The sequence below is a fragment of the Xenopus laevis genome, chromosome 7S, assembly GCF_017654675.1.
Source record: "Xenopus laevis strain J_2021 chromosome 7S, Xenopus_laevis_v10.1, whole genome shotgun sequence".
In the NCBI taxonomy this organism is placed as follows: Eukaryota; Metazoa; Chordata; class Amphibia; order Anura; family Pipidae; genus Xenopus; species Xenopus laevis.
Genome location: NC_054384.1, coordinates 10,971,716 through 10,993,210, shown reverse-complemented (window position 1 = coordinate 10,993,210; position 21,495 = coordinate 10,971,716). Strand labels below are relative to the sequence as shown.

Here is a 21,495-nt window from a genome sequence, read left to right as displayed (position 1 = left end):
GAATATTTATTTCCCTGGGCACTGCAAAACAGCAATTTCCAGGCCGAAAACCCTTCCTTGGCTTGCTGCTCTGTTCTGCACTAAATTTGTTAATTACCCCTTTGGCTTCTGTCTCCCAATTAGATCAGCAGGTGACAATAAATATATTTTAGCTGCTGTGCGACTCTAAATCAGTCCTTAAAGGGGAACTATCAGGAAAATTAAAATGTAATATAAGCTTCAGCATACTGAAATAAGAAACTTTCTAAATACAATCAATTAAAAATTCTGTACTGTTTCTGAAATAATCAAGTTTATCTTCACTATCCCTCTCTCAGCATCTGTTTCTCCTCATTGTGTCTTCATTTGGGTGTCAGATATTGATTGACAGTTAGACCCAATATATCTTATAGGGGGGCTCCTTTTGCCTAGAAGATGTATTAGAGTTCACTCTATTAATATCACCAGACATCATGTCTCTCTACATGCAGGATTTGTGCAAAAGGCAGTTATTTTGTTAGATTTTGTTTGTACTGGAATCAGTTATTTGAGTGAGCTCTGATATATCTGCTAGGAAAGGAGCCCCCCTATAAGATATATTGGATCATTCATCTGACGCCCAAGAAAGTTTCTTATCTCAGTAAGAGGAAGCTTATAATAAATTCTAATTTTCGCCATAGTTCCTCGTTAATGTTGGTTCTCAGCTTTTACAGTGCTTGCCCACTAGATGTCAGCACTCTCATTCAGTGCATTTTATCATGCAAAACTGATATTGGTTAGACAGCTGATTGTGGCTCCCATAGAAAGGCATCATCCCTCAGTAAGTGGGAAAGTCTTTGGTTGAAGGGACGGTAAAAATCCCTAAGAAGCCGTTGGGTTTGAGGGTTCATGGGTCCAAGGCTGCAGTCTTCAGGGCGACGGCTGTTGGAAGCTGGGCTTTGTGTTATTGTTGCCTCCTGCTCAACACTCAAAGGCTCTGCAAATAAAATGGTATCCAAAGTTAGTGTACAGTCGGCAGGGTTGCCGTTAGAAATCACGGGGTCCCGTACAACAAAATTTTTGGGGCCCACCCCAACCCCAGATCCCGCCCACCCCAGCCCCAGATCCCGCCCACTCCACATCAGCGCTAAAAAGGTAACCTCCCCCCGCACATACAAGTTATAAAAAGCTATTGGGGACCAGGGACCCCCTATAAGTTAAAAAAAAATATTGCCGCCAGGGGCCCCATAAAAGTTATTTTTTAAAAAGCATTGGTGTCAGAGCCCCCCTTACAAGTTAAAAAAAATTGGGGCCCCAAAGAACATTTTTTTAAAAAAACTTTGGTGCCAGGGCCGCCTTACAAGTTAAAAAAAAATTGGGACCGCCAAAGAACATTTTTTGAAAAAACATTGGCGCCAGGGGACCCCTTACAAGTTTAAAAAAAATTGGGGCCCCAAAAAATATTTTTCTTCGGGTCTTTTCGGGACTTCCGCATTTCGGCTGTTCGGGACTTCGAAAGGAGACGGCACGGCTTCAGCGCTGTCAAGGGGGGCCCAGCTCTTTCAAAAAGTTCAGCACTGCCGACCCCCCTCCATGCCTGGGCCTGGTACACTTGTACCCCCTGTGCCCCCCCTGATGGCGGCCCTGAAGGTCAGTGGCAAATGCAGACTGATAGTCTGTGTCTCTGGCCCTTCAGTTCTCCACAAATAGGCCCTGGCATTTTAAGTACACAAAGGCTCAAGCAACATCCATACAGACCCCATATAAAGCACCAGTCTATGGCAGATAACAGAAGGGATTTGACAGTTTTCAGAGTGCCAGACCAGATCTGCAGTTGGGTTTCATCCGTAGCTGAACTAAACCCCATTGGACGGATTATGGTCGTCTGCAGGTCAGGAAATTTCCAAACTGCTCAACGACTGTGCGTGTGATGTAACAGGAATTCCCAGGCACCAGCTGTAAAGGTCTATGGTGAATAGGGGGTGTCAGTGAATTGTTTAAAATACTCCCAATATACTTAATTCCTCTAGGGCATGGTGGGAAGGTATCACTGCTGATAAGTCCCGTTAAAGGAACAGTAATCCCAAAAAAATTAAGTATTCTAAATTAATGAAAATATAACGTACTGTTGTGCTGCACTGGGAAAACTGATGTGTTTGCTTCAGAAACACTACTATAGTTTATATAAACAAGCCACTGTGTAGCCATGGGGGCAGCCATTCAAGCACAGGATACACAGTAGATAACAGATAAGTACTACTATAGTTTATATAAACAAGCTGCTGTGTAGCCATGGGGGCAGCCATTCAAGCACAGGATACACAGTAGATAACAGATAAGTACTACTATAGTTTATATAAACAAGCTGCTGTGTAGCCATGGGGGCAGCCATTCAAGCACAGGATACACAGTAGATAACAGATAAGTACTACTATAGTTTATATAAACAAGCTGCTGTGTAGCCATGGGGGCAGCCATTCAAGCACAGGATACACAGTAGATAACAGATAAGTACTACTATAGTTTATATAAACAAGCTGCTGTGTAGCCATGGGGGCAGCCATTCAAGCACAGGATACACAGTAGATAACAGATAAGTACTACTATAGTTTATATAAACAAGCTGCTGTGTAGCCATGGGGGCAGCCATTCAAGCACAGGATACACAGTAGATAACAGATAAGTACTACTATAGTTTATATAAACAAGCTGCTGTGTAGCCATGGGGGCAGCCATTCAAGCACAGGATACACAGTAGATAACAGATAAGTACTACTATAGTTTATATAAACAAGCTGCTGTGTAGCCATGGGGGCAGCCATTCAAGCACAGGATACACAGTAGATAACAGATAAGTACTACTATAGTTTATATAAACAAGCTGCTGTGTAGCCACGGGGGCAGCCATTCAAGCACAGGATACACAGTAGATAACAGATAAGTACTACTATAGTTTATATAAACAAGCTGCTGTGCAGCCATGGGGGCAACCATTCAAGCACAGGATACACAGTAGATAACAGATAAGTACATTTCTGTTATCTGCTGTGAGGGGGGTGACATAATCTTGCCATCATAAAACAGACGTTTATATAATTTACTTTCAAAGGACTGGAACATAATCCAGCTCATTTGTGAACATGGGGCAAATTTGCCCTTTATTAGCATAAAAAAACCTTGTCCTTGAAGTAACAAGACTCTCTGTTTGTAACGTACGATTTCAGCTCTCGTTTGCTGATCACATGGGTGCAGGACGCACAGCGTTAGCACTAGAATGCAATGTCTCTTTCAGTCTATAATCAGAACCTGCAACTCACACATCCACCTAAAAACAATGTAAACTGTGAAGATGCAGAATAGATGCAATTGCATCTTGCTGGAAGCGCAAAATGTGAATCTAAACACAATTATCATTAATACAGACTCAGCGTGAAGTCCATTTTAGTGAGCCACTACTTGGAGTTTCAAAATGAAGCTTCTTAGGCAGCTTTTTCACTGGTTTGGCACAGCAGTTCTGTCGGCAGCCCAGGGGGTGGTACCCACACTGCTTCCCCAATAAGAAAGTCAGAAAAAACCAGATGTGAATTCTTCCCACAGCCACAAAATGACAGAGGGAAAAGTGCTGAACATGCACAGTGGCCTCCAAGTGATTATTAACCCCCAACTTGCTGCCAATGTGCTTTATGGCAGCAACATAACCGAATGAAGACTTTGGGGCAGATTCCTTAAAGGGCAAAGTGACTAACGCTGGCAAAAATTCACCAGCTTGACGTCATTTTGGAACTTCGCCGATTTCCTAACGGGCGCAGGCGTCACTTTGCTAGCGAAGGAGACAGACGCTAGCGTTGCTTTGCCCTCTAACGCCAGGCGACTTTTCCCTCTGGCGAACGGACGTAACTCTGCAAATTCACTAAGATGCAGATTTTACTGAACGTTACCTCATTCACCAGACTTGCCTTTGCCAGCTCAGACCAGGCCAAGTGCAATGGAGGGCATAGGACTTCCTCAATTCTTAGTGCAAAAAAGTCCCAAAAAACGCTGGCGTCTTTTCCTTTTTTCAGAGTGATAGCCTGCAAAGGTCCGTAAAAATGTTTTTTGGTAACTGGGTTCCCCCCTCCATTTTCTAACATATGGAACATAAACTATACCAGGGGTTTACCTGTAAACCACATTCAAATATAAAAAGAGTTGGGGAGCAACACAAACATGAAAAAGTCCCTTGGGATACCAAATAAGGGCTGTGATTGGCAATTTGGTAGCCCCTATGTGGACTGGCAGCCTACAGGAGACTCTACTTGGCACTATACTTCGTTTTTATTCAATTAAAACTTGCTTCCAAGCCTGGAATTCAAAAATAGGCATCTGCTTTGAGTACCCCAAGAGCAACATCCAAGGTTGGAGAGCAACATGTTGCTCATGAGCTACTGGTTGGGGATCACTGAACTATACACTGGGCTCATGTGTAGGGCATTATATTATATTCCCTGGTAGAGTCCTGCGCGGAACCAATTTCTAAGACCTGGAACCGACCCGAACCGAAACCCGCATATTTACACACTTTGATCCGCTACCCAACCCGGACCTGCAACTGCCTTATCCGCAACCCAACCCGCCGACCACCATCAAACAGGAAGTGATGGTGCTGCAACCCGGAAGTGGTCATTAAAAGTGGGCGGGACAGAAACAAGTTTTGTAAAACTTTAAAAGAAGTAAAATATAGACTATATTACATAAGATAAGAAATTTAGATGAGATCCGCGGGTATACCTGCACAGGGTGCCTGCTTTTTTTGCGGGTAACCCGAGGGTACCCGACCTGCTGCAGGACTTGTGTAATGTAATGTATTTGCTGCAACATATACGTCCATTCAACTTTATCATTTCCCGCCTTATGCAAATTAGGCAACGCTAGCGCATCTTCGCTTTGATTGCCGAAGTAACGATAGCGAAAATTTGTCAGCGTTCGGCACCCTGGACGCAACTTCGCACTTTAGGGAATTGGCGTTGTCCTAGCAAATTTACCCTATGCCCCCTTGTTTCTCTCATCAATAACTCACAGACGTGCCCCCCAGACGCAGCCCAGTCTGCACATACCCAGCTCCAGGAAGCTGAAGACCCTCCTCATGCTTTGCAAGACCCTAACAGAGTAATCTTCCAGTCTCAGAATGAGAAACTCTTCCATCTTGTAGAGTGACAGCCAGTCCCACAAGAAAACCACATAGAGCCCCACTTGTAGTCGCACCTGAAAAAACAACCCAGGAATATGTGATTTATTCATTGAACCCACATAGTGATAACATTGCATTTCCCTGAAGCAAACTCGCCCTCCGGTTTTGCCTTGTCTGAGGTTTGCAGAAAGAATGTGCAAAAATATAAATAGGAACTACAATCCATCATTAACTTCTATTTCTATTTTGTTCTGGGCAAATGTTTTTCTCTTTCATGATTTCATGTTTTTGTTGGTTGCTCTATTATGCCCTGGGAGAGGCCTAAAGCCAGCGTTTTGGCTGGATAATCACAGCTGAGTTTCCCTGTGGGCTCCCACTTATTTATATCACATGGAAATTGCCTGGAAATTCATGGCCTATCTTGACAAACAGAAGACATGTAAGTTATTGTCTGCTTATTTGTTATTATCAGCCATCTGATTATGTTCATTAGCTGTACAAGTTGGATGCCAGAACAGCAAATTGAATGAAATACAGGTATGGGATCCGTTATCCGGAAACCCCTTATCCAGAAAGCTTAGCATAACAGAAAGTCTGTCTCCCATAGACTCCATTATAATCAAATAAGCCAAAATTTCCTTTTTCTCTGTAATAATAAAACAGTAGCTTGTACTTGATCCAAACTAAGATATAATTAATCCTTATTGGAAACAAAACCAGCCTATTGGGTTTATTTAATGTTCACATGATTTTCTAGTAGACTTAAGGTATGAAGATCCAAATTACAGAAAGATCTGTTTTCCAGAAAACCCAAGGTCCCGAGCATTCTGGATAACAGGTCCCATTCCTGTATAACATTGATTTTATGACTTTCTGCTGTGCCCTCAACAAAGACTCCTTTTATTAGTGGATGCCTGAGTCCCCTACAAAGACCACTTTATGGACATGATGGGCTTTAGTTTTGAAGTTCAAGTTTCACTTGTAGTATTGAAGACTTCAATAATTGGGTTTCAAAGAGAGCCCAGTGTTCTGTGGTTTATGTACAGTTAAGTCTGTTCCAAGCATCTGACTTTCTGCACCAAAACCCCTATTTTGGGATTTGGCCAAATCCTTGCTCTTTCATAAAGGATTCGGCCGCATCAATAACCAATTGTAACCCTAATTTGCATATGCAAATATTTATATGTAAATTAGGGCAAAGAAGGGTTAAAGGAACAGTTCAGTGTAAAAATAAAAACTGGGTAAATAGTATAAATTAGGCTGTGCAAAACATAATGTTTCTAATATAGTTAACCAAAAATGTAAACTATAAAAGCTGGAGTGACTGGATGTGTAACATAATAGCCAGAACACTACTTCCTGCTTTTCAGCTCTCTAACTCTGAGTTAGTCAGTGACTATAAGGGGGGCCACATAGGAAATAACTGTTCAGTGAGTTTGCAATTGATCCTCAGCATTCAGCTCAGATTCAAAATCAACAGTTATGACCCATGTGGCCCCCCTCCAGTCACTGATTGGTTACTGCCTGGTAACCAATCAGTGGAAACGAAGAGAGTTGAAGAGCAGGAAGTAGTGTTCTGGCTATTATGTTACACATCCAGTCACGCCAGCCTTTATACATTACATTTTTGCCTAACTAACTATATAAGAAAACATGTTTTATATTGCACAGCCTATTTACCCAGTTTTTATTTTTACACTAAACAATTCCTTTAAAAAAACTGTGTGCACAAGAATCACAGCTTTCCTGTTTGTGTGACGAAAAGACACATGATTTTAAGGATTAGGCCAGAATAAAAAAGTTGAATCCAGTGTAAAGGAGCCATAATAGCACTTTGTAGTGCTTTCTCACAGTACTTTTGTAAGGCTCTATCACTCTCACATTCATACCTGTGTTCCCCTAGTAAATCTTTCGTAAATTGAACCACAAGAAAAAGCAGGAAGAAGTGCAGCCCATTCTTCTGGACCACAGGTACATGTGAGTTGCATACAAGCACTGAGTACAGGTGGAACGCAAATTGATATAGGGGAATGCAGGCTGAAACGCACATGTAAGAACCCTTAGCTACAGCACAGCTTGTGAGTTTCACCAGATTAGATATATACAGATCACAGCATCATACTAAAAGCAATTTGGGGAGATTAGTCGCCCGGCGACAAATCTACTCTTCTTCGGGGCGACTAATCTCCCTGAACTGCCAGAATGAAAATCACTGGCGGGATGGCACTGTGTGTGATTTGTTTTCTGAAGTCGCCCGAAGTTGCCTCACTTCGGACGACTTCGGTAAAAGAAGTGATTCGAGTGCCATCTAGCCGGAGATTTTCATTAGGGATACACCAAATCTACTATTTTGGATTCGGCCAAACCCCTGAATACTTCATGAAAGATTTGGCCGAATACCGAACCAAATCCAAATTTGCATATGTAAATTAAGGGATGGGAAGGGAAAACATTTTTTACTTCCTTTTTTGTTACAAAAAGTCATGTGATTTCCCTCCACACCCCTAATTTACATATGCAAATTAGGATTCGGTTCGGCCAGGCACAAGGATTCGGCCGAATCCGAAACCTGCTGAAAAAGGCCGACTCCTGGCCGAATCCCGAACTGAATCCTGGATTCGGTGCATCCCCAATTTTCATTCTAGCCGGTGGGAAGGCAGGGGAGGCAGTTCGGGGAGATTAGTCGCCCCGAAGAAGAGGACATTTGTTGCCAAGCGACTAATCTCCCCGAAACGCATCATGTGTGACTGTGGGAAGTGCAGAATGTTTGTATGCTAGTTCCCATTCCCTGTTTATTATACTTACTGTCAGGAGGTTGTTTAACGTTGTGTTGTAGACACAGGAACGCAGAGTAAAAGTTTGCAGGCAGCTGTTGAACATCTGCAGAGACTCATTCACCTTGTCATGGAACTCCTCCACCGACTTGTTGGCGATGGCGAAGTATAAGTAGTCAGAGTACAGTCTGGGAGAAATACAATGTTATACAATGTGAGTAAGGCCGACACTTATTTGTCACGATAGATGCTCACCAGTTCCTTCAGGGACTTTGTATTCTTTGCTTCAGGGTCACAAAAAAATCAATGGGCGATATAATATGTCTCTAATAGAAATTTTATTATAGAACACTACATTGCACTGCAAATTACTGAGGGAAAGGACTAAAAAGGAGATTGTCCTATGATTTTAAAAAATCCCTAAAATGTCTACAGTAGTACCCTGCAGGGCTCACCTCTCTCAAGATAAAACTCACTGGAGAATGCAGCAGGTGGCATCTCCAGAGTCATTCTGGGAACAGTAGTTCTTGTGCCAACCAGAATGGTGACATGCAGCAATAGAATGATGCTTTGTAGTAACAGCCAGTGTGAGGGAGTCTTCCTGAAATGAATACTACCAAAACCTGTTGCTTCTTCCTCCACAATATAGCCAAGATACGGCAGTTTCTTTCACAAACAACAGCCAAAACACTAATCCATGCCCTTATCTTATCCATATACTGCAATCTCCTACTAACCGGTCTTCCTAACTCCAATCCTTCTCCCCTCCAATCAATCTTTAACTCTGCTACCAGGATCCTTCTGCTTTTTCTTAAAAGGGAACCTGCTCAACCCCATCTAAAATCCTGGCTGCCTGTAAAGCAAAGGATAGAATATAAACTCCTTCTATTAACATTCAAAGCCATTCACTCCTCTGCTCCTCACTACATTTCTTCTCATGTCTCACTGTATGTTCTTGGTCATCTTCTCCGCTCCTCTTGACACCATCCACATCCACTGCCACCTCTCCTCTCAAACCCTTCGATCTTGCTGCTCCTTACCTCTGGAATTCCATCCCTGAATTTCTCATATATATACATACAAACACTTCTGGGTACTGGGACATTATAGCGGCTTGCCAACTAGTGCTGTTCATGTCTCCACGGGGCCTACATGTCACCAACAGTTACATTCTATGTTGACCGGCTGAAAGTAGTTCATAAGAACTAGGTTGTGTTAACAAACTGTTCTCAGACTTCATCGTATCATAGTTGTCTAAGAAAACCTAGTCTACCCATATCACCCACCATCACCTATAAAGATCATGCCCTCCGTCCTGCTTCTCTTACCAGCCACTAGCTTGGTCCCTGGACCTTTGTAGAGCTCAGGAACCACACTAATAACTGGCAAGGGGAGCAGAAGGGACTATAATTTAGCCAGGTCATGCAATATCCAACTAATTAATATTTTGATCCAGAAGAATTCAAAGATACCTTACCCCTCACGCCCATTCCCAGACAAAAAATGGCTTTGAGAAAATGCCACATGATTGTATCTATTAACTCATAACCTCAAGCATCACTTGTTGCTGAAATGCCAGCCCCCCTTATTTTCCACTTACCTCTCCACAGGATCCCGGAGCATTACAATAAATTTGGCATTAGGCTGAAAGGTGCGGATGAAGTCCTGGGTCAGGTGTGGAGGCTCTGTGTTGGTTGTGTTATCATAGACATACATCCAAGAGTTGTTGTCCCACATTGTTGACGCACTGGCTTCTCCTAGCGCAAACCGGCAAAAGACTTTACTTTCTGGTAGCCCATATACCATATAAAGGGACTTTTAGATCCCCCAATAAGAGATAATCTGTATGGCTTTTCGGCTGAGTTGGTAGACTGGTTTACTTACCTATAACCAGAGGGCTGGTAACCGTATCTTCTGTATCTTTGGCTGCGTTGTACAGAGCCTGGATCTCTTGTGCAGTCGAGTCAAATAAATCCAAGTAATCCTCGACCGGGAAGGGACTCTGCAGCGCTTCTTTTAGCCTCATGATTCCTTAAGAATACAAGAGAATAAATAGAAGATATTTATCAATATCGGTGCTTACTTCCTGTTTTATAAATACTGAAAGAGCTGAGAACCGGGCAAAGCTTTAAGGATAACAAGGAGTGCCAAGCTGGGTAACATTGTGAATATTGACTGTTTATTGGGAAGTATTGGGAAGGATTCCCTGCCCCAATGACATTTCACACAATAAAAGATATTTATTCACATATTCAAGCATTCAGACAACATGCCACTATTTGTCAGAGACAGAGCTGGCAATGACCAAAGGCACTTGTTAGTGACTATATTTATAGAGAGAGAATGTTCCATTGATTCCTATGAAATGTTTCCCAAGAATAATAATACAGCATTCACTCCATTCCAGAACTGCTTCAATTATGTCTGGATAAACATGGGCTGGTGCAATGCGGGAATGTGCCCGTGCCTAGAGGAATATAAAAGGACAATTCTGCACACAATGTGGGAGACTGGAAACACAGCTACTGAACATTCCACAGTTAATGGGCAGATTAATGTTGCACAGTAAATGGTCACAATCAGGTTCAGAGAGCCAGGTACCCACAGCCGCTAAATGAGCTCCACCTGACTCCTCTCTGGACTGACTTTTATTTATATATACTGTATGTATATGCATAAAGGCTCTGCCCCTCTGGCTCTTAAAATAAATGTCTGACTCCTAAAAATATATGCCTGGGTCTTAGGTTTTCATACATTATGCTGCCCCTGGTCATAAAAACAAAGGCTATTTATAGGATAAATAGGGTACATCGGGCCAGTTACTGAGCTAGTACTTTAGCCAATTTGCTACACTGCAGTCAATGTTTTTCTTTCTTTGATACTGTGCTGCAACTCATGCAATGCACACTGTCTATGATCCCAATGGAATGCAAAGTGACTTACTGCAGAGCGTGAAGTCTATTCTACTATAAAGTCGCAGCTAAAAAAAAATAAAGCTTAAAAGTGTATTTGTGCCAACAGGCTGCTGTACAAATTCAAGGATGCAACAGTCCTTCGTGGTTTATGAGGCTATATCATTACATTTCAGACTAATATCATGACTGTACCTGGCTCTGTATTACTGGCACCTGCTGGGCTGGAGTAAACAAAAAAGTAAAGGCAAAACCAGTATAAGAGCATGCTAAGTATCTAAATAGCATTATTAGTCTGTCTAATCTGCCTCTAGGTGGGCCATGGAGTGGAAATGATTAGTATAATAGAACTGCTGGCTAAGATCTAAGAATCAGTGATACCAGCCCTAACACTATCACTACCTTCTCTAGATAATCACTTGGAAGTCACTGCAGACTCTTTAGGGTCAGGGCACACGCTCAGATTCGGAGGGATTCGTCACCCAGCAACAAATCTCCTCTTCTTCAGGGCGACTAATCTCCCGAACTGCCTCCTGCCGGCTAGAATGTAAATCACCGGCAGGATGGAACTCGGAACGCTTCATTTCCGAAGTTGTGTCACGGAAAAACTTTGGCTACTTCGGAAAACGAAGATAGTGGTCCCCAGCAAAACCTAAGATCTCCACAGACCATTATATAACATCACTCTGATATACTATTAACACAGTGAAGTCAAAAATGTTTGGCCAGATATTCGTCGGACAGCTCCATTGGTGGGTTCCATATACAGGCCAATAAACTGTCTGAATCAGCTCCCTTTATAGGCCCAAGTACCTTTACATTTTTCACTATTACAACATAAGCCATAAGGAAGCTCCTTATTATCAGTAAAATATCACTAGACACATACCAAATCTTTTCCTTGTCCACCACTGTGGTTCTTTGTTGGCCGAGAATCGAACACTAGGATGAAGGCGCATACGGTTGTATAAATCAGTGGTGCCGCATTTGGGCTGCCCAATGATGTAGAAGTATGGGAGGCAGCGCAATCGGTATCGAGAGTCCCCTTTAACCAGCAGCCTCTTCCAGAAATTCTGGCGCATCTCTTCGAAGACAGCACGAAACCGCTTGGAATACAGGACATATGCATTGCCGCTGTATGGGTCTTTCTTTTCCTCATACTTCTGGTACCAGCAGGGGCTTCGGCTGATGGAGAGGAACTTTTGTGGAATCACGGCAAACAGCTAGGGATTGTCAGAAAATATGTTACTAGATAAATAACTAAACAGACACGTGGAGGCACATTAATCAAAGGTCAAATTTCAAATTCACGTGAGTTTTTAAAACCTCCCATGAACTTGAAATTTATATATAAAATCGAATTTCGTCAACTCAGATGAATAGAATCGACCCGAAAAATGTTTTCCAAAAAAAAAAAACTAGAATGTCAGGAAGCCTGCAAACAACTCCAAATTGATCCCAGGATATTTGCCATTGACTAAAACAGCAATTCAGCAGGTTTTAGTTAAATTTGAGTTCTTAAAGGGCCAGAGTATGATAAATCCCGAAAATCTCATTCAAACTTTTTTAAAAAAAACCTCAAATTTAAACAATTTCCTAGTCGAATTGGACAGTTTTGGCCATACAAAAATTTGAAAATTCGAATTTTCAATTCCACCCTTGATAAATCTGCCCCATAAAGATGTAAGAGTTACTCTATGATCACATATAAAAAAAAAAAACTGGTGCAGAACCAGTAACATACTTCATTTCAATCACTATATACCATAATTAAATGGGATTTTGGGACACAGCATAGGTCGTGACTAGTGATGGGAAAATCTGACTCAATTAGGTTTTCTGAAAACTTTCTGTGCTTTAGGAGGCAACTGCAGAACCCTCAAGATGCTTAGTCAAGGAGCAAAATGGTGCAATATAAGAATGGACTTCACTGCTATCTATGTCCACTGAAGGACACTGGAGTTTCTGGAAGTCTATGGTTCTAGTGACCATGTCATAGCAGAGTTGCAAGGTACCAATTTGGAACTACTTGCTTTTAAGACATTACATGCAACATTATTTTATAATCCAACTGCTACTGAATAGTAGGAATCTGTTATCTGAGAGTGTCCAATGGGAAAATTCACTTCATTATAGTGGTGCACCTTGGGCGTTACTCACGTGTGGTTCATACTGCTTCAGTTCCTCAATGTCAGGGATTCTGCGGTCAGTTAGCCGAACTACTGAATAATCTGAAAGTCTAATGTCCTTCTGTCTCCTGCCTTCTGACTGGTTGTAACTTGAGGAATAGTCTCTTGAATCAGGAGGGAATGGCTGGAACAGATGGTCTTGCTTGCCTCCAGCGAGCATGTAAGATGCCACCACCAAAGATGCGATCACCAAAGCAAACACTAAGCTGCATAGTATTCTCCTGCCAAGGCCTTTGCTGAAACCTAGGCTGGAGCCCTGTAATATTGTCATTCCTAAGAAAGGCACAGGCCGCCTTTGACCAACTTGGGATAGGATGGTGCCCCCTTGACATCAGGTTAAAGGCGACTGTAGATCTACTCAGGAATCCAAGTTGAAACAAATACCATCTTGCAGCTTCCAAAAGCCCATTTGTTGTTATAGATTTTAAAGAATGGTGAAGTTAAGATGAATTCATGCATTCATGGATCATGCATCTGAACCTATGCATTCTGTATCCACCAAGTAGAAAGAATGTGCTGCTGCCTACAAATAAATTAAAGAAGGGTTCTGTTTAAATGATCAAACTTGATGAAGCAAGTTAGTGAGATTCCAGAATCACCAATAACAACAATGCAGTGGAAATGTAAACCTTGAAAACAATTTTTTTTTCTAATTTTCAAGATATTACTAGATGGTACACTGCTAATATAATGAATTTGAAGCAACAGTGCAGTCTTGTTGCCCTAGCGATTGTGAGGAGATACGATGCTAAATATTTGGAAGGGGATTTTTGAAAGTGAGAGCTGTGAAGATGTGGAATTCTCTCCCTGAGTCAGTTGTACTGGCTGATACATTGGAAAGCTTTAAGAAGGAGTTGAATGGCTTTTTAGCAAGGGACGGAATACAGGGTTATGGGAGATAGCTCATAGTACAAGTTGATCCAGGGACTAGTTTGAAGTTTTGGAGTCAGGAAGGAATTTCCCCCCCTCTGAGGCAAATTGGAGAGGCTTCAGATGGGTTTTTTGCTTTCCTCTGGATCAACTGGCAGTTAGGCAGGTTAAAAAAAAAGTTAAAAGGTTGAACTTGATGGAGGTGTGTCTTTTTTTCAACCTAACTTACTATGTTACTATGTATGCTGCTGTTTAGTTTAAACTAGTTGCTGGCAGCTTTCAAACCTTTAATTAAACCAAGTTAATTCGAGGTATACCAGCTTAGGTTGTGCTGAAAAGATTCCATGCTGGAGGGGGTGATGGGATCATAAAAAACAAAACCAAAAAGAGTTAAAATGACAGGACTGAAAGGGCCCTTATTGATAACTGGGGAAGCCTTGCGACTCTCATTTCATACAGGTTTTACTGTGTAACCTCATCCTATTCATTACTTGAAGCAAGTAACAGGTGTGGCTTGAATATAGAGCTCATTTTTTCATTTACTTTGGAACACTGTTGGCAACAAAGTGGTGGCAATTGAGATCGGGGCATGCATAACCCCAGCCAAAAGCCTCTGCCCCTGCTGTTTATTGAATAGGAGGGTCATTACTTAGTCTAAATCAATTCTTAATCAACTGTACTCCTGTGCAATCTATTTTAGTAAACTAGTACTCCCCTCTACACCCAGCTGGGCAGAAGTAAAATGAATGTATGGTACAGATCTCGCCACAGTGGTTGACCATGATGTGTTCAAATATATTAGCTACTGGGTACAGTATGTATGCCTCAATAAATACCTTCTGCTTGCCTATAAGGCTCCTACATTTCCTATCTCTTTAATTCCCTGGCGTGCACTTTGGCCTTCTTCTTCTTCTTCTTAGCCTCGATCCATTTCTGCTAACCCGAGGCTTGTTTTTGACCATTCTCCTGCATTTTTATTAGGTTGTTCCATTCTCGTTGGTGCTACTCTCTACACTGAACATTTGCAAAGTTGCTTGACTTTACAGGAGTGTGCTATATCAGGATACCTAGGATTTCCTTGGATTTGGCTAAACAAGCATGGGACCAATGAGCATTCTGATACAAACGTACAATAAACGAGTGGGTAAGGAGGTCCTCAAAAGATTTAGCATTTTATGGGCCAGAAAGAACTGATTTTTGAGCTTTATATTTTTATGACAATTATAAAATGCTTACCTATCTCCCCCGGGCCTCATCCTTAAGGAGTTCTAAAGCTGGCCATAGACGCAAAGATCCGATCTTACGAAATATCACACGATCGGACTTACCCATCTCCCGACCTGCCACTAACTATTCCGATCAAATAAAGTAGAAAAGAACAGATCAGCCGATGTTCTGCCCCTGACAGGGGCAGTTATGTCCGACAAAAGCTGGTGACAGTCTCCCACTGAAAATCGTACGATCGGCAATACACGCAGAAATATTATCAGCAGCCGACAGAAATCTTTTAACCTGTCCGATCGACCAAACGACCGATCTCCGCCAGAAGAAAAATGTTGTGACTTTCCACACACAGTCCAAAAATCGTACGAATCCTCGATTTGTACAATCAGATTTTTGCGTCTATGGCCAGCTTTAGACCGTTTAGACTGACTATAAGTCGGATTGAAAGTCCAAAGCAAATGTCTGGCTGATAGAGTAAAGTAGTAGTTGCACCAGAGCTTTTCGGTAATCGGAAATGGTTCTGTTTGGGAAAGAATATGAGTGGGTACTATTCAGCCACTTTACTTCTCATGCTTAGTGTCTAGCTAACTAACTGATTTATGGGAATTCATTAGGGAGGAATTTACAAGGTTCTGTTTCAGTTTAAAAGACAACAAAAAGAGTTTTATGTTGTGTGCAGACAGGAGTCCTGGGGTTCAGATGAACTGAAGGCATAATTGCTAGTAGCTGTGTCAGATTGCTTTGTGTGTGTTGCAGTTACTAGTGATGATGAGTAAAAAAATGCAACCAAACCCTAACCCATTAACAGCCCTAAATGAACTGTATGGTACAACCATTTTTCTGACCTCAAACAACTCAGTGATATCACTGGTAAGCTTTAGCAGAAGCAGAAACCATTTCTGCTAACCCAAGTCCACTCTTGTTTTGACCATTCTCCTGCTTCTCATTTTGGTTCCATTCTCATTAGAGCTTCAATCTACATCGGATTTATGCTTGACGTTGAATAGCTTATAGTCAGACTCAAGAACATATGGCTCAGTTATACACAGGAGAGTGTGTTATGTCAGGGTATCTAGAATGTCTCCGGATAAATATATTTACATGATTTTGACATGAGATCCTCAGCCTTAAGACGTTTATTAAAAATGTTTAATAACAATGCAATGAATGCAATGTCCAATGTTGACTCTGGGAAGCAAAATGAGAGAGTTAAGTAGCAGATGAACAAATGCTTTTTGGGAATCTGAAAGGTTTATGTCCAGCAGGCGCTTATGTCTTCCCGCTACACGGGTCAAAAGTGCGACATTCCCCAAACTGATCTGAGATAAAACTTGTATTCCCAGGCCCCAGCCAAAAAGATGAGAGTGAGTAGGAGCAGAAAATATGAGTGGGCCGGAGTCGATAAAATTCAGCTGCTATCCTTCAGTGTCTCATTTGGTTTAATTAACAGATCCTGGCAGGGTGCAGAAGCAAGTAAATGTTTCTATTATCACTCATTAATTAACGCTGACAGTCCAGCCACTGAATGCTATCTTAGATTAAATTAACTAATTTATGGGAATTCATCAGAGAGGATTTTATAAGGTTCTGTTTCAGTTTAAGGGACAACAAAAACAGTTTTATGGTGTGTGCAGATAGGCATTCTGTGGTCCAGAAGAAGTGAAGCGTATTTGGGACAGGCTTAACAAGAAGAAGGTATAAATGCTAGTAGCTGTGTCAGATACAGGCCGATTTGATTGCTCCGTGTGTGCTGCAGATGCAAAAAAATGCAACCAACCCCTACTGAACTTAAAGCCACAGCCATTTTTCTAATCCAAACACACTCAATGAATTCACAGAAGCTGAACCCATGGAGATGCACAATGGTTAAAGTAGTACTTTTCAGACCCTGTCTGTGGTCCGACATTTGGTCAGGGCCCCCAATCTGTCACGTTACAGATACTGTTTATGAAATACTGTAATATTGGTCTCCCTGCGATTTTATCATATACCATGGACAAAACAAGAACAGAAAAGTATGCAAATTGCAATTCTGGATTCCATGTTTCCCACCATAATTCCAGCATCATTATGGTTGCCGGCAGAGTGTTCCAGAAGTAGTTGCAGCCGATGTGTCAGAATTCCAGCAGTTGATTCCAAGCACTCTGCTTCCCAAGTGATTTCCAGGTTGGTGGAAGAGCAATGTTGTGATTAGACGCCACTTCGTTCACTTTAATGGAGGTGCACTTGCGGGTCAGACGTTTACATGCTTAATGCCAAGTTATATAGTGATAATTCCCTAATCAGCGATAATCACCTGAAATGCTTAAGGTGGCCATACGCGAGGTCACCAAACAAGCGGATCTTTCCCTGGTATGCCCACCAACGGCAGGGTGATATTGGATTACAAAAAAGAGAATGGGCCCTGACGGGATAAGGATTGCATCAACTGCACGATGTGGTCCTCCATTGCCTTTTTTGGCCAGATATCGATCAGGGAGACCTGTCGGAAGCCCCATACTTGATCTAAAGGACCTATATCGGCAGCTTTAATCTGCCTGTGTATGGCCACCTTTAGGCAGCAACGTTTGCGACTCTCCCCATGTGCGACTGCCCTTAAAGCAAAAAAACCTGATTGGCTGCAAAGGTTGCAATTATCAGCAACAGACAATGAAGACACAACATTTTTCAACCTGTGACCCTCCAATTGAAGTCAAACTTGACTCCTTGAATTCGCAGTCATTCAAAGATCTGCAAAGGATGATGGAAATGAATTCCTTTATCTTTGTTCTAGAGGTGTTCCTCAGAAATTGTAAATCATAATCTTGTAGATAAATCTAAAAATCCTTTTCTCCCCTAACTTGAGATGTTCTAAACAAAGGAGGTCAATCCTACATAGCCAAGTTGTAGCAATGGAAGGTATCCCATTATATCCCTCTATATTAGTACAGCATATATTAGTCTTACTACATAAGAGCACATTATAGACTGGTAGCAGGGGATCTTTTTTCCCATAGAAAATACTGACAAACCAAACTTCATGAACAAGCATACTATTCTAGGCTATTTTGATCTTAAAGGGATACTGTCTCAGGTTTCAAAACTGTTCTGACTCCAGCAGCAGCGTCAGTGACCTCAGATCATTTCCTTTTTTAATTCCCACCACAGGGAAATAAACAAATCCGCCCAGTGGGAAAACGCGAAAAAAAAAATACACTTGTAATTACTTTAATGCCATGGCTCATTTGTTCCCAGGGAGGGTGAGGGAACTCCACAGGGGCAGTTTAATGGACCAAAACTGGTCTATTAAAGGATGGTTCAGAGCAAAACTTATGGCATGGGAGCCCAATGTCTCTCTAGAGGAAGGCGGTGAGACTCGTTGGCACAGAAGTTGCCTAATATCCTCTGCAAGCTGGGTTTAATTATTTACATGTTCCTCTGGAACTGTGATGTGTTGACGGTTTATTTATAACCGACTTCTGGGCGTAAAACCACAACAAATTTAACAAGAAAGTGTACCGGTCCATTCATTAAAGACAGATATTTACTATTGCTTGGTTTATTCTGCATCATTATTACTTGGTTCTGGTTGCCATGTTGCGGAATTTAATAAACAGACTTCTAATGTTGATATTTTTCCATAGGTTTGAAAGGCTACGTCACATCAGCAGAAAGTGTTCAGTAAACTCTAGTAATAATGCGAGTTATTCCTGGAGGTTAAAAAGGCATGTTTAGTTAACCCTAAATTAACATCAGCTTTTATAATAAGTACCAGGTAAAAGCGGTCCAGAAAAAGGCCTCAAGTCAGATGCTGCCCTCCTTGAGATTCTTATGGCCCCCCAAAAATGTACTTCTAACAGTATTTGCATGCGCCTATATAATAATGTGGATTGGTCAAGACCTGGACAGACACTAGGGGGAAGATGTATGAAGGGTCGAATATCGAGGGTTAATTAACCCTCGATATTCGACTAGGAACTAAAATCCTTCGACTTCGAATATCGAAGTCGAAGGATTTAGCGCAAATCCTACGACCTAGGATTATTCCTTCGATCGAACGATTAAATCCTTCGAATCGAACGATTCGAAGGATTTTAATTCAACGATCGAAGGAATATCCTTCGATCAAAAAAACTTAGGCAAGCCTATGGGGACCTTCCCCATAGGCTAACATTGAGTTCGGTAGCTTTTAGCTGCCGAACTAGGGGGTCGAAGTTTTTTTTAAAGAGACAGTACTTCGACTATCGAATGGTCGAATAGTCGAACGATTTATAGTTCGATTCGTAGTCGTAGTCGAAGGTCGAAGTAGCCCATTCGATGGTCGAAGTAGCCCAAAAAACACTTAGAAATTCGAAGTTTTTTTAATTCGAATCCTTCACTCGAGCTTCATGAATCGGCCCCTAGAAGTAGCGAGAAACGTATCCCCAGTCCTGTCTTTACTTTGGTTTCATGGGAGTATAAAGTTTCTAGCACCCACGGGGGAAATGTATGCATTCCCCCCCACGGTCAGCAGAATGGCTTAAATTTGCCCCTGTTTAGAAACCAGTGCAGTCTGCAGAATGCATTTGCGAGATTACTATTCAGCTTAAAGGGCATGTAAATCTAAAATAGAATAAGGCTAGAAATGCTGTATTTTGTATACTAAACATAAACATGAACTTTCAATAAAGAAAGTAAAAACGGGATTTTATTTTTTTTGCCCTTACATGCCCTTTAAAATCTTGTGTATCACTATCACCCAATCGATATTTGACCAGGCCACAGAGTGGATCCTAAAGGTGGCCATACATGGGCCGATAAAAGCTGCTGACAGATGTCGGAAGCTTATTGGCCTGTGTATAGGGCCAATGGGCATCCCTACTGATATCTGGCCAAAAATTGGGCAGATATCAATCGGACAGGTCTAAAATGAATGAGGACCTCCTTTATTCTAGTCATTGAGAACTGATCACTGGGCTCTAGGGCCAACGATTGGATCAGCCCAATATCGCCCACCTCAAGATGAACATATCAGGAATATCACTGCTTGTTGGTGACCTTGTGTGAATTGCCATTTTTATACTCAGACCTGTTGGAAAAGGAATGTATCAACGCAATGCAGTCCTTACCTAAATGATTTTTGGAACCTGCTCAACTAGATATCGGTCAGGAAGGCTGTCTAGAAGTCCCTAATCACAGTCCAATATACTGCTGACTTGGTCTGACAGGGCCAAGCTAGCATCTTTTATTGACATGTGTATGGACAAATTCAGAGGTTTGTTATTTGACAATAGCCCAAGGTCTTCTTTTTAGCACATGGAGTTATAGTTATAAAGCAGCTGAGCTTTATCTCCTAATTACACCCCTTGTATCAGAAAAATGGCTGCTGTCCAACTACAACCCAATGTCACAAGATGATCAGAGTTATAGTTCAATAGCCGAGAGAAAGCAGATATCCCTGCTGTAAACATAAGGACATGAGAAAATGCTCTTTTGTATGCAGACATTTATCTATAGCATTTAGCTGAAATGTTCCATATGGAACTCATTCTGTATGTTCAGGGAAATGAGCAGAGAATATTAAGGCAGGGAGGGAAGTAGAAAAGAGTGGAAGAAAGGAAAAATGTGATCAGGCTCTGTGGGGACATCCTTGGCACTGACATGTGGATATTACTGTCCCAGCCATAAGTGGAATGATTATATGGTATGTGCTTGGAAAGCAGAGACACAGTCAGGTTAAACCATCACAGCAATGGAATGTGAGGGGCCTTCAGTATACAAACTGGGCTTTCCCAAGCAAAACTCTGCTCAAACAGACTGTCTCTATTCCGCTAGTGAGATAGTTCTCAACCCGGTATCAAGAAATACCACAGCTGTATGTAAACCAACTGTCATGGTGAAGTTTATTTTGTGCCAACAGTTCTGTGTAAACGCCACAGGGAGAAGAGCAAACGAGAGCCCATCCGACTGATCTTGTGACCTTTGTTGCCTGTAGGACACCACCTTTCCCACGGCTGACAAAATACCTTTTTTAATGCGCATGAATTTATATTGCTGCACATACAGCAAAACAGTTCACATACAGAAAACTGTCATAATCGCATGAAGATGCAAACTAGGGGGATACTAGGGAATCCTTCTCCAAAAAATGAGTCTACTGAAACAAGGTTGATCTGCCCAACACATAAGTGTAGGGGCCCACGTGACCAGAAAATCCTATAGTTCAGTAAGAAATTAGCTGAAGTTTATGCAGTCACCTATGCCAATACATTTCCATATGGTCTCTCTTACTGAATATAATACTTTCAGTATTGGCCATATGCTTGGCCAAACAGGCACAAAATCCTATTTTACCACATTAGTCAAGCAAAATGAACTTTAATTACACTATATAAATTATTTGAATCTTGTTTCCTTCAGTCTGGGAATTTATAATTATAACA

The 21,495-nt window shown here is 41.7% G+C and overlaps 1 protein-coding gene across 1 annotated transcript in view; it reads right to left on the bottom strand.

The window, feature by feature from the left end:
* Positions 1 to 495: 495 nt before the first annotated feature.
* Positions 496 to 21,495, bottom strand: part of LOC108697373 (carbohydrate sulfotransferase 15) — a 35,832-nt gene continuing 14,832 nt past the window's right edge. The window contains exons 2-8 of the mRNA XM_018227346.2: positions 12,972 to 13,523; positions 11,701 to 12,034; positions 9,784 to 9,930; positions 9,500 to 9,656; positions 7,931 to 8,087; positions 5,052 to 5,199; positions 496 to 955 (exon numbers count right to left, since the gene is read on the bottom strand). Coding sequence (XP_018082835.1) covers positions 756 to 955; positions 5,052 to 5,199; positions 7,931 to 8,087; positions 9,500 to 9,656; positions 9,784 to 9,930; positions 11,701 to 12,034; positions 12,972 to 13,271 — 1,443 coding nt within the window. The 5' untranslated portion in view covers positions 13,272 to 13,523 and the 3' untranslated portion in view covers positions 496 to 755. The remainder of the gene's footprint in view (positions 956 to 5,051; positions 5,200 to 7,930; positions 8,088 to 9,499; positions 9,657 to 9,783; positions 9,931 to 11,700; positions 12,035 to 12,971; positions 13,524 to 21,495) is intronic.